Genomic DNA, 13,542 nt, shown 5'->3' on the forward strand with positions numbered 1-13,542 from the left:
ACGCGTCAAGGATCCGTTCTTGACACTCAGCCTGACAGGTGAGGGGCCGGAAACCGGTCCAGCATCTGTCTGACTGAGGTACACCGCCTGGGTATCACCCAGGGGGGCCCATCCTCTCTGGTCTTGCCACACGGCTTTCGGGTGGGGCAAGTTTATTGCTTGTCGCCTGGGGCGCACCGACCGGTGAATGCGGAGGAGGTTACTCAGGCAATTTCTGCAAATGCAGGAGTGTCCCTCGTTTAGGGGAGCCTGCTTTAGATCCCCACTTTCCCGGCCTTGTGCCAATATTGCTGATGTGGGCAGAAATTTAAATAACTACCACATTATAGTGCAAAAATATTGTAACATTTATTTCTAGGAGTTCTTAAGCTAATAGTTCCTATATACTTGCCTCTCCTGGATACAATTGCTATGTGTTTGAATATTAGGATTAGATTTTTCTTTAAGAATCTAAATTAATAATGTATTTTTTATTCATTACAGGAAGCCGAGAGGAACAGCAACAAAAGCCAAGGCAGTAACTCTTTGGTAAATATTGATTATTAATTTGATTTATTGCTTTACTAGTTGAAATACTTGTCCCAGAACGGGTTCATAGCAGATACGATAGGGTTCCAAAAATAATGCCTCTTATTTTTTGTTATTCCGCCCGAATGACTCAGAGGGGATTGCGAATTGCATTGTTTGATGAATAAACTTATGCAGTCATGACTAAAAGTTTTATCTTTCTCTTGCCGATATTTACAGTGTAAATGACACATCGTATTGTAACACAGTCGTTATATCAAAGAAACAGAGGAAAGGAAGAAAGTTGTTTTTCAGTTTTAAACAAAAACCTTTATGCCTGGTATTTCCAACAACGCATTTTTCTAAATATTTAAACAGTTCATTTCTTCTTCTTCTTCGACCGCGTGTGACTTTTCATTTCTGCTTCTCTCATCACGTCTCGAATCCCACTACTTCGAACACCTACTTTACCAAACAACTCTTCTCCGAAAACCAGCCATGTGTGTCCGTTTTGTCTCTGCTGTGACGTCACTTTGCACAGCTGGCTTGGTGATTTGCATATGTTTATGCGGTTCCTGCTGCTCCCAGCGTCAGCGGCTCTGTTACAGTATTTCAAAGGTACTCCATGCGAAATTTGGTGTCATTATGGAGCTTATAAGTGAACAACAGAAAAACAGTCAGAAAATAATTATTATATTTTTTTACTTGGGAATCGCCACTTATCAAGGACTGAAGGCCACTCGAGGATAAGTGTTAATGAATGTAACGTGATAGTGTAGTAATCGCTAATTAGGTAGAATTTGATTATTTATGGGGACAGCTCATCAAGAACTTGTTTACGTCGTATTTGAAGGCTACCATTTTGTATTCAACCGGACAACAGGCCAGCGGAACAATGTTCCAGAGGCGGGCAGTTCTGGGAAAGAAGCTTTGTTCATGGAATCTATGTTTAGATTTAGGCATAGATAAAGAGTAGGCGAGATCATATATAGTGGTTGTAGTTAGTCGAGTGTTTTATGTGAAAGTTTGGCCTGTGGGATTATAGATTGAAGTTCAGTCAAGCACTTGCCATGAAAATAACGATAGAGCAGAGACAGGCTTAACAATATTTCTTCTGTGGGAAAAAGGTTGCAGTGAATAAAAAAAGGCATCACTTACAAGGTTTCAAAGCCGGTTTTGAACTCTGCCAAGACAGGTTAGGGCGCGCCGAATATCTATATATATATATTAAACGGTAGTATCTTTAACATACATACTAATACAATGTTTACGGTATTAAAAAGAAGGATTGACGGTGATAATATAGTACGAACATTAAATTAGCATAAAGAGACTCTAATTTAATATTCATAGTATGTTATCGCCTTATCGTTTTTAAATAAATAGTATCTCCCGATCACTGAATACACAATATAAAAAATTAAATTAAATTTTTAAAAAATGTTGTCGATTTTGAGCCGTACGTGAAACTAGAATATACTTTGATGGTCTTCTGGCGAGGATCCAAGGGTAGTATCTGTTTTGTCTAAATATGATATCATGGAGTTTCCGTTAGTGCCGGGCGTCCATACAATGGAACTATGTTACAGACACCTATAAGGATATTAGAGATAAACCGTAATGACCAGATATATTGTGACACTACATAAACCAGGTTACTCAGATAAATACATTTACCGTTTTAACAAAAGGGCTGCAATAATATTACGGGGTCTCCATTCACATGTAACGTCCACATAATGCCCAGCAACAATATATTACATATGAAAGATGCCACTGTGAAATTTCTACAAGTTCTGCTAGTATAAAATTAGTAATAAATATCGGCCATAACTTGTAACGTTTAATTTCAGCAACGTATCCCCTTTTATTTAGTTACAATGTTACAATTAAAATATCCTCACAGTAAAACCGATAATTTCGAAATAAATGTCGCATCTTTGCTATAAATTTTAAAATCACTTCTCATTACTAACGATTTCCTTCTTGTTCTTAGTTTCCCGACCGTATCACACATGCAGACATTTAAATGTGTTATATCATGAATTTCGATATAAGCAGAATAATAATCCGAGGTGGAATAATTATACAAACAACGATTGCGGTAACACTATAAGGTTTACGAATAGTGCAAAACAACAATAGAGTCTTATGAAGGATATATACATGCACATTACATATTTTAAATTGAAATATTAAATTTCAGATGTGTTTCCGATGGGTAGCTAATCGGTGTAAGTCTTGTAAGAATTGTCTGTAGATAGATAATCTGTATTAGTCTTAGATATAAAAAAAAATTGTTTTCGGTGAGTAGCCGATCTCTATAAATCTTTGAGATGAAAAAATGCTTTCGGTGGGTAGCTTATCTGTATAAGTCTTGGAGATAAAACAAAACAAAACAAAAAAACGTTTTCGGTGGGTAGCTGATCTGTCTTTTAAACTTTTGCAGGCAAAGAGCAAAAATCATTCTTGTGTCGACACGAAAAAATTATGTGCGGGAATTCTACAATATCCAATATTTCTTTGGAACAATTCTGGTTTCTGATTGGTTGCTAGCAGAACGTGGCTCTATTTGATTGGTCAGTTCATATCGCCAGTGTCTATAAGTAGAAGCTTCCAAATTGGTTAAAGGGAAAATTATTTCCAACTCGCATTTAGATAAAAATACACTTTCGTAAATAACTGAATGAATTCAAAACGTATCACAAAAACAAATAACAAAAACAAATAACAGCTAAGTAAATCGCGATATATCCAAACAGTCGTGCGAGATGGACGAATGGGTTAAGAATTTAGGCTCATTACCGTGGGGTCCCGATTTCGAATCTCGCTAGAGTCAGCCACTCTGATGAGTCGTAGATGACGAAACACGTGCCAGTGGATAATTATATTTTAAAAACAAATTGGTCAAAAGGAAAATTATTCCCAACTCTCATGTAGGTAAAAATGCACTTTCATAAATAATTGAATTCGTTCAAAACGTATCGCAAAAACAAAAATATAACATCTCTCTCTCACTATATATATATATATATATATATATATATATATATATATATATATATATATATATATATATATATAAACGTATCCATAAGAATGGAAGGGGATTCCGACGACCGCGCATGGAGCCCTTTCTTTCGTCTTCGTCTGTGTGTCAAACTCCTTCTCTTTTTATTTTTATTTTCGTTGGCGTCTTTCACGACTAGCTTTTGTATATTAAAGGGGACAGCGCACGGAGAGTAGGGTCGAAGATAATTATTATTAAAGGAGAATGCTGGAATCGAACTTAAAAATTTAAAATGAATACATATTGCTATTTAGATGCGATTCCAGGAATGTAGTAAGTTGTCTATTATAGTAGAAATAACTACACAACAAGTTTGGTCAGAGTGGGTACAATGGGACAATGGAAATTAAGGAATGTCTTTGTGTTGCCAGAAATGTGTTAGAAGCAGATGCAATATCCACGTGAAAAAGCATTCACATGTTTGGCCACGTTCTAACGTCACAAAGAAATATAGAATCAATATATACAGTTACGTTAGAGTCGAGAGTTGAGTGTTTGTTAGAGTTGAGAAGAGAATCAGAGAGGAGGGGCCAGTGTTCAGTTCGAGTTGAGTCAGCCTAAGCCCTTCGGAAGTAAGGCAGAGAGAGAGGAAGACAAAATTTAGAAATTTAACAGGCATCGAATTTCCATCATTCTCATGACCAGTTGGAAATAAATACCTTCACATTGTTTGTAAGCCTTTATCTTCGTTTGTCATCAACCGCAAGGTAATGTGTCTTTGTTTTAGTCTTGTAAAATGAATTTCATATGAAATCCCTTCCTCCTCATCAATAACGAATTCACCTCCGTGTTTAAAGAGCTATCCATTACACAACTCTTCACATCTCTCTAAACCTTCTAATATAAATATGAACGCTGCTAGTAATTGTCTCGTCGTCGTCGCCGTATACGGTGTTATGTACACACACCGCTACACAACATACTCCGTTATATGACGTCTCCGTCCCCGTTATGATGAATTCCCCTACAAAATATAGCTAACCATTTTTAGTGTTATAGAGTTACTATGTTTTTACATTATAAAAAAATATAATATGAACAAACATCTACGTTTCAATGGCAACATGCTTTGTTTAGGTCAAACAAAACTAAAAAAAAAACATTGATATAAACAAGTTGTAAAAACAAGCGGTGAAAAGCGGCAATAATTACTGCTTTTGTCTCGCTCCTTTCTAACTTAAGAAAGGTAAAGAACATTCGTTGACTTACGCCGCCGTAATGGTCTTCTGCTCCGCCTTCCACCATCAATTTATTCGATCTGCAATCGAACACAATGCATTTCACATTAATCGTTTATCGTAAGTGTGCAAAGCTGTAATCGAAACCACAGTTGCTAAACACGAGCGTTTACTTTGCAATTACGTCACTGCATACCAATAACATTTGCTCCATACATATCTCGATCAATCTTTATCTTTGTAAAGCATTTTGATTATTGCTTTTCCTTTAGAATAGCAGAACACGATTATAAAACCCGACTCTTTTCTTTCCATCAGCTATTTACATTTTTAACATAAAAGGGGGGGGGCTACCACATATCAAAGCCCGGAAGCCACTCGAGGATAGGGGTTAATATGTTTATTGTAGTCATTGGGACAGTAGTGTAGGAATCCATCGTGGTGGAAATTGAGTATAATCAGATTATTTATGAGGACGGTTCAATAAAAATTTGTTTAAATTGCACCTGAAGAAGACAATATTGTAGTCAGCTGGAAAGCAGACCACCGGAACAGCGTTTTACAGGCGGACAGTTCTAGGAAATAAATTTTGTTGAGGGAAACTACGTTTATGTTTAGGCACCGATAAAGAGTGGGGGAAGTCATTGATAGCATAAGGGTTGAACGCTAAACGACATTTCTACTGGACAAAGAATATTTTGATGAAAGCAGCCATTTTTAAGTACCCATGCTGAACTTTTTTTTGTTCCGAATATTCCGAGCAAGCTAGTAAAAATTGAAAAAAAAGAAGAGTTTATTCATTTATTTTATGCATTTTTTTTTCTTTCTCTTATTAAACCGATGTGCCAACTTTTTGTTCGAAATTCTCCAACTAATAAAACAACAAAAAAGTCCACGCATTAACTCTCTTGCAGATAATTTTATTATTATGGTGTCTCGTCCTATGTATCTGGCTGTAAATAAAAATATTACTAATTGAATATCGCAAATCTTTTGCTGAAAATGATAGTATCTGAAACTAGCCCCTACCCCACCCAGTAAATCTGATGAATTTGTTCATCCGCGACTCTGCTTTGAGTAGAAGTCACTCAGCGGCAGACCTTGTATGCTGTCCTAAAAGTGACTCGTCAACTAACGTATTCGGAATGCGTAAGGGTTTGACGCTAAACGCCATTTCTACTGGACAAAGAATATTTTGATGAAAACAGCCATTTTAAGTACCCCCGCTGGACTTCATTTTTGTCCTGAATATTCCGATTAAGCAAGTAAGAATTGAACGAAAAAAAATTATTTCATGCATTCTTTTTTCAGCTATCGTTATTCTATTTCCCCTTAAAAAATTAACTGAATCTTGCTGTAATTTTAACACTATAAACGTTTAAACGATACTGTAGTTTGGGGGCCATCATCATCATCATCATCATCATCATCATCATCATCATCATCATCATCATCATCATCATCATCATCAATAATAAAAACAAAAATAACAATAATAACAATAATAATAATATGACATGGAAAATGTTCATTTCAAGTTGATATTTCTATTAATTTTACGCATGCGCAAATTCAATCATACGTAAGAGTGGTTTAATTTTAAATCTTTCTTAGCTATTTGTTGGGTTAGCTCAAATTGTAGGGAACTTAACTAGAGCGATAAATATTTTGATTTCGATTTTAGCTGATGGCACCCAAATCATTTTTAAACTTTTGAAATCAGTATATATATATATATATATATATATATATATATATATATAAATTCGTATTCCTGTTTGTTTGCTTGTTCACAATTTGATTAATATATACAAAAGACACATTACTTTATTATTTCATTCATTCTTATATATCGTATGATTCCTACGAAATATACGATTAAGAAGTGACCTCATTTGCATTACATTAAGGAAAATCAATTTTATTAAATAGTGGTATGTTAGTGATTGTTTATAATAGGGGATTTTTTTAAGTGTTCCATTTAAGTTTGCTATTTAAATTTGATTTATATTGATAACATATTTAATTTAATTTATTTTTACCGACATCGATTTTTTATAAACCGGTTTGAATTATTTTCCCTGGGCACCAACTTTGAGGTTTTTCTGTTTTTTTTTTTCTTTTTCGGCAGATATTAAAACTAAAAACAATTTACACAAACTTTCAAGCATTATTAATTAAATTAGTTTAAATAAAATAATTTCCAACGTGATTTCGCAATTTACGTTGTAGTCCAGTGGATTTTTATTTTAAAATAAACAACCAATTCAATTCAACTACGATTCTTTATTTAAAACAAAAACAAAAAAAACTTTCATTTGCATTTTTACCTGTTTTTTTTTTTTCTCCGCATTTTTTTGACATCGTAACTGCTATTTTTTTTCTTTTAATAACACAATAAGTCATAACATCATTTTTATAACATAAAAATGTGCATTTCGGTAAACGCAAATTCTACTTTGGTATTTTTTAAACTGTATTATTTATAGTTTGTTTTCGTTGCAACAGACCGTAAAATAAATCTTTCTAGACTGCATTAAAAAAAGGTGTTCAATATCCGGAGAGCAGCTTCTCTTCACATCCCTTCTGCCGAAATATCTGGTGGAGAGCTTGTCACGTGCTTCTTTCTGGGGACAATTACATTTTTGTGTTTTCATCCGATCTTTTATTTTTGAAATTTTTGTTGGGGTAACGATGTAGTTGACATATAATAATAAAAAACTGCTCAATATCCTTAGTATAGCAGGTGTGTCCAAACCGAACTTCATGTCGACCCTGGCAACGCTGGATATCCATGCTAGTATATATATATATATAGCTTGATGCCTTCCATATTAGATGTCTGCGTTCTAGTTGCAATGTTAGATGGCAGGATCGTGTTCTAAATAGTGAAATCGCTGGTATTGAATCCTTTTTGATCAGGATACAAATACGGTGATCGGGTCATCTTGTGAGAATGGATGACACAAGAGTTCCTAAGCAACTTTTTTTATGGGCAACTGACAAATTCTTGTCGCTCAATAGGACGTCCCCTGCTTCGTTACAAAAATAAACTAAAAGACAATCTGAAGCGTTCTGGAATTTCTCTGAGTTCCTGGGAGAGTGCGGCAGGCGATCGCAGAGAATGGAGAGAGATGTGCTTCCTAGGGACCAAAGAATTTGAACATAACTGCCTTTGTCATAGGGACGCCCTTCGTGCAAATATGAAGGCAAAACACAAGAAAAATCCACCTAAAAATTAATATGTATGCCACTGTGGTTTCAAAGCACGCAGCAAAGCAGGGTTATCTGTTCACTCGAGAAGGCATCTTTGACCAATGAGCATATGCAAGTTCACCATCTGCGAAGGAGTGTGTTGGACGTCTACAGGATTGTAATTATGCATGTGGTGTCACAGAGCTTAGAAGCTGCTGAAGATTGCATACTGAACCCTCATTCATTGTCTTCGATGAGAGAATCCACCATATATATACATACTAGAAAGCCACCTGGCGTTACCCGGCATTACCTGGCATTGACCGGCATTGCTCGGTTGTAAAATAGGTTTAAATATGATATTTTGATTAATGCAAATTTCGTATCTATTACATTATCTTGCACCCAATATATAGCAATGGTTTAAAAAGTTTTTTAAAAAAATGACTCGCGCGTCACCACCGAGAATCGAAACCAAAACGTTTAGCTTACGATTTACTTTTTCCTTTGACGTTAATGCCCGAGCTTCAAAGAAATGTTTGCTGCAAGGTTAAAACTTTAAACATGAACCAATAGCTATTACGTTATGCATGCATATTCGATATGTAAAAACTTAAAAAAAAGGTATAAACACATGAGCAGTGTCGCTAGTAAGATTCTCTGAACCGCTTATAGGTTGGACTAAAGAAGAACTGAGGCATCCTGACCAGAAGACCAAGAAACTCATGATTATGCACAATATACTACACCAAAAGGATGACTCTACGGCCGACTCTACGTGAAAAAGAAAGATGAAAGAAAAGATTGGTTTGTATGGAAGACTGTGTAAATGACACACAAAAAAGGTAAAGAATTAGAAAAATACATAATGCAGAAACCCGGAAGAATAAGACACTGAAAACACGAAGAAGACAGAAAAAGAAGAGACAAAGGTTAAGACGAGAAAAGAAAAATGGGAAGAGAAACAACTACACGGACAATTCATAAGGATAACTAAAGATGGGACTAACGAAAACACTTGGATATGGCTATGAAAAGGAAACCTATACAGGGAAACTAAATCCCTAATAACAGCCGCACAAGATGACGTGAATAGAACCAACCACATCAAAACAAGGATCGATAAGACACAAGAAAACAGTAAATACAGACTCTGTGGACAAAGAGACAAAATAATAAACCACATAATAAGCAAATGCACCAAACTAGCCAAAAAAGAATCTAAGAATAGGTACCAAAGATAGCAATGGGTAAGGCAGCAAACTGGAAATCATGCTAACAACTGCATCTTGAACACGCTGACAAATGATACAAGCACAAGCCGACATCAGTACTTGAAAACAAAAGTCACAACATTTTATGAGACATGGATACACAAACTCATCTAAGCAAGAACATCGGATGTCATAACAGTTAACAAGTTAGTTATAATAATAATAATAATAATAATAATAATAATAATAATAATAATAATAACTAGCAGGACCCGTGGGAATTCCACGATAGTTAAAAGCTTTGAAAACACACCAGTAAAAACTTCCTAATTGTTATATTATTCTCAGTCGTAACACACTTGACGTCATCACCGGAAGTGGATCCGGCCCGCTCAACTCGAATATCCCCCATCCACTCTAATGAAAAGCCTGGGAGAATAATCTCATTAAAACAATTGTCAATCCATGTGAAGATAATCTAGATTATTAACACACCTACAACCATAATTTAAGGAAGGAATGGCGTCATCAGCGGAAGTAACCCCCTCCCCGCATCCACTATATTAACAGGAAAAGTAAAAAGCCTGGGAGGATATTCCCATTAAAACAATCGTCAATCCATGTGCGGATAATCTAAATTACTAACATACCTACAACCATAATTTAGGGGAGGAATGACGTCATCACCGGAAGTTTATCCTCCACTGTACTCGCCTATCCCTTATCTACTCTTATAAAAAAGAAGGTATAAAACATGGGATGATATTCTTTGTAAAATAATCACCAAACTATGTTAATGTGGGAGGTATTCGTTTCTCATTAATTAAAGTTTGCGATGATGATGATGAATTTTTGTGACATCGGATGTCGGACAAGTATATTAATATATAGATAATAACGATAAAGAATTGTAAGGATAATTATAATAATATTCACAATGGTGATCATGATTATTATACTGATAGCAAAGCTAATTATAAGAGTCATCAATAATACACATAAAACGTAAACATAACTTCCCGTTTCATTAATCACAACTGTAACTAGTGTTTTATTTTAACAATAGGTTTTTAATTATTTTTCAAATTCTAAAGGATTCTAATTATATTAATACAATATTTTCGTAGGCTTCTTCAACTTTTGCTCGTATGTTTTCATCAGTCAATAGCTGTGATTTTATTAGACAAAGGTAGGCTGACTTCTATTTCACCTTTCCTTTGTTCATTTTTGGAAAGTGTGAGTAATCTTCCGTTATGTATTAAAAGATAACATTGTTATAACTTGAATATGCTTAAACATGCTTTCTTATTTTTTATTGATATATTGTTTATGTTTTAGGTGTTATGTTAGTTTCTCTCTCTCTTTATTTCTCTGTCTGTCTGTCTGTCTGTCTTTCTCTCTCTCTCTCTCTATATATATATATATGTGTGTGTGTGTGTGTGTGTGTGTGCGTGTGTGCGTGTGTGTGTGCATGTGTTTGTGTGTATGTGTGTGTGTGTGTGTGCAATGTTATACAAGAGCAAATTGTATATGCGCATACAGTTGTTTGTGTTTTGCTTTTGCAGTTTAAAAGTTTTTTTGTTTTTTTAAGTTTAGAATCTTCTTGCATGGTTTTATATATACACGTGGTATTAAGTTTGCTCGCTTACCAATCAGATTCCTGTTTTCATCAGCTAATATACATATGCATACACACACACACATAATACATACATACACACACATATATATATATATATATATATATATATATATATATATATTATTACATTTTCACCCCAAATAAGGCACATTACCACTTTGATGTAGGGGGCTACTATTAGAGACCTAAGTTGCAGGGGTACTATGTATGGAGTTTAGTAGCAAGATGTTTGTTCACATTAAACTTGAACTTCTGCATGTCAGTACAATTGGGGAAGAAGCTATTAGAGTAAAAGGCTTTCTTACATCTAGGGATCTCAATTGTATAGGGGTTCGGAATTTGCTGCTTATCGGGTTTGTCGGGATATTTTCGTTGAGGGAGTACAATGGCTTGTAGTTCGTCAGAGCATCCACCATTAAAACACTTGTAAAACAGGCAGAGGGATGCAACATTTCGTCGGTGGGACAGAGGCTGAAGTTTAGATGACAATTCGGGACCTATCAGGTTGGTGACTCCCTTTTGGATCCTGTTCAGGAGCAAGAGACTAGTAGCAGATGCACCAGCCCAAATGTGACAGCAGTACTCCATACACGGGCGAATAGTGGCTTTGTAGAAGTACAGGATACTTTCAAGCGTAAGTAACTTTCTAGCACGATAGAGAGAGCCCAATTTTTTGCAGCAGCCTTAGCAATAATCTCGATGTATCTATTCCGACTCACGTTTCCTGTGAACGTTAAGTCAAGGAGCTTGAACGAAGTGTTCTCAGGTAAAGTATCTCTAGCTATAGCTACTGATGGCTGGTAAGGTTTCGTGTAATCATTAAAAGAAACAAGCTTTATCTTGGCCGCGTTAAACGTTACCATCCATTTTTTACCCCATTCCACTACAGACTGAAGGTCTTCCTCTAGTGCTTTGGCCATTACCTTAGATATGTGTTCATTAGTTTTTCCCACGTGCCTGCTATAGAGCGTGGTCTCGTCTGCAAATATACCCATCTCAGAGACAATTTTATCAGACAAATCATTTATGAATATCGGAAATAACAAAGGTCTAAGAATCGATCCCTGTGGCACACCCGCACTTATATCAAACTTTTTGGACATACGCCCATCGAGGACAACCTGGATTCTTCTCTCATTTAAGAAGGATCTAATTATGCTAAGCATTCGTCCAGTAATACCATAGGATTTTATTTTCATCAGAAGACCATCGTGCCATACCCTGTCAAAAACCTTAGATATATCAAGGGCTATTGCCCTTCCCTCTCCGGCTTTATCCAGAGCTTGGTATAAACGTTCAGAGATTACAGTATCTGCAGTAGAACGGACTTGCCTAAATCCATATTGGTGGTCTGACAGAACTTTAACAGCTGTAAGGTGTTGGATTAGATCTTGATTAATTAAGGACTCAAATATTTTGGCGAAAAGAGGGAGGAGGCTAATTGGGCGATAATTTAATGGGTCAATTTAGTAGTATATATATATTAAGACGTATATTTGGCAAAAAGAAAAACAGGGAGAAAAAGAATGCTCAATACGTTAGTAGATCTAAATATGCTTTTATTATTTCAACCTCAGGTGTAATTTATTTAGCTTAAATCGTCTGATGATATAGACTGGATAATTTGTTATCACGCCCATTGAAACAACTTGTAATGATTTAAGTCAATATACCCGATGTTGAAATAATGAAAACAATATATATATATATATATATATATATATATATAGTTAGCAAATGGTAATTAATAAAAACCTGAAAAAAGTGCTCAATACTGTTGTAGAGCAAATATGCGTTTTATTTTTGATTACTGTATTTTTCTGTTAAGTTACATTTTTGTTTCAGCTACCCGGCCGTTGTTTTTGGCCGTCTGTAGCTTCCTTAGACTCCCCTCCCCTGACATCATTCACCCTTTCATCCCATCATAACGAACATTTCTGTAAAAGTCTGAGCTGGGTAGCTGAAACAAAAATGTAACTTAACAGAAAAATACGGTAATAAAAATAAAATGTATATATATATATATATATATATATATATATATATATATATATATATATATGGCTAAATATAGACCAATTAACATGATAACTAAATAGTTTTTTTAAAAAAGGAAAATAAAGGCTAGCTAACCAGGTTTCGTTCCTCGTTCAACATTCAAAATTGAGGAAAATTTTGATTAAAAAATATTTTTTCTTCCCTACTGTATTCATGACAATTTTTTAAATCGCAATTTTCCTCAATTTATTTCTGTGGAGCGACGAACGAAACCTGGTTAGCATTTATTTTCATTTTCATTTTTTACTCATCAAGTTGATTGGTCTATATTTAGACATAATAAATACAAGTTAATTGGTCTATATTTAGACATAAGTAAATTTTGTACTCCAAAAGAATTTTCATATATATATATATATATATATATATATATATATATATGAAAATTCTTTTGTACAAAATTTACTTATGTCTAAATATAGACCAATTAACTTGTATTTATTATGTCTAAATATAGACCAATTAACTTATATATATATATATATATATATATATATATATATATATATATATGATGGACTCTCCCGTCGATTTCGACGTATGAGGTTCAGACAACCCATATTTCTAAAACTCATTTATGCTTTTGCCTCTGATGACTTTTTAGTCCAGCAAGGGACTTGCAGACAAGGCCACAAATAGAACATGAATGTGGATTTAATGCTGCAGATATTGGTTCGG

General features: G+C 34.8%; 1 protein-coding gene across 1 annotated transcript in view; it reads left to right on the plus strand.

The window, feature by feature from the left end:
* Positions 1-13,542, plus strand: part of LOC145284576 (uncharacterized) — a 103,129-nt gene that overhangs the window by 38,604 nt on the left and 50,983 nt on the right. The window contains exon 2 of the mRNA XM_080133490.1: positions 484-528. Within this exon, the coding sequence (XP_079989616.1) occupies positions 484-528 (45 nt within the window). The remainder of the gene's footprint in view (positions 1-483; positions 529-13,542) is intronic.

Source organism: Euprymna scolopes, chromosome 9, assembly GCF_053919585.1.
Source record: "Euprymna scolopes isolate OS-2025 chromosome 9, ASM5391958v1, whole genome shotgun sequence".
Taxonomy (NCBI): domain Eukaryota; kingdom Metazoa; phylum Mollusca; class Cephalopoda; order Sepiida; family Sepiolidae; genus Euprymna; species Euprymna scolopes.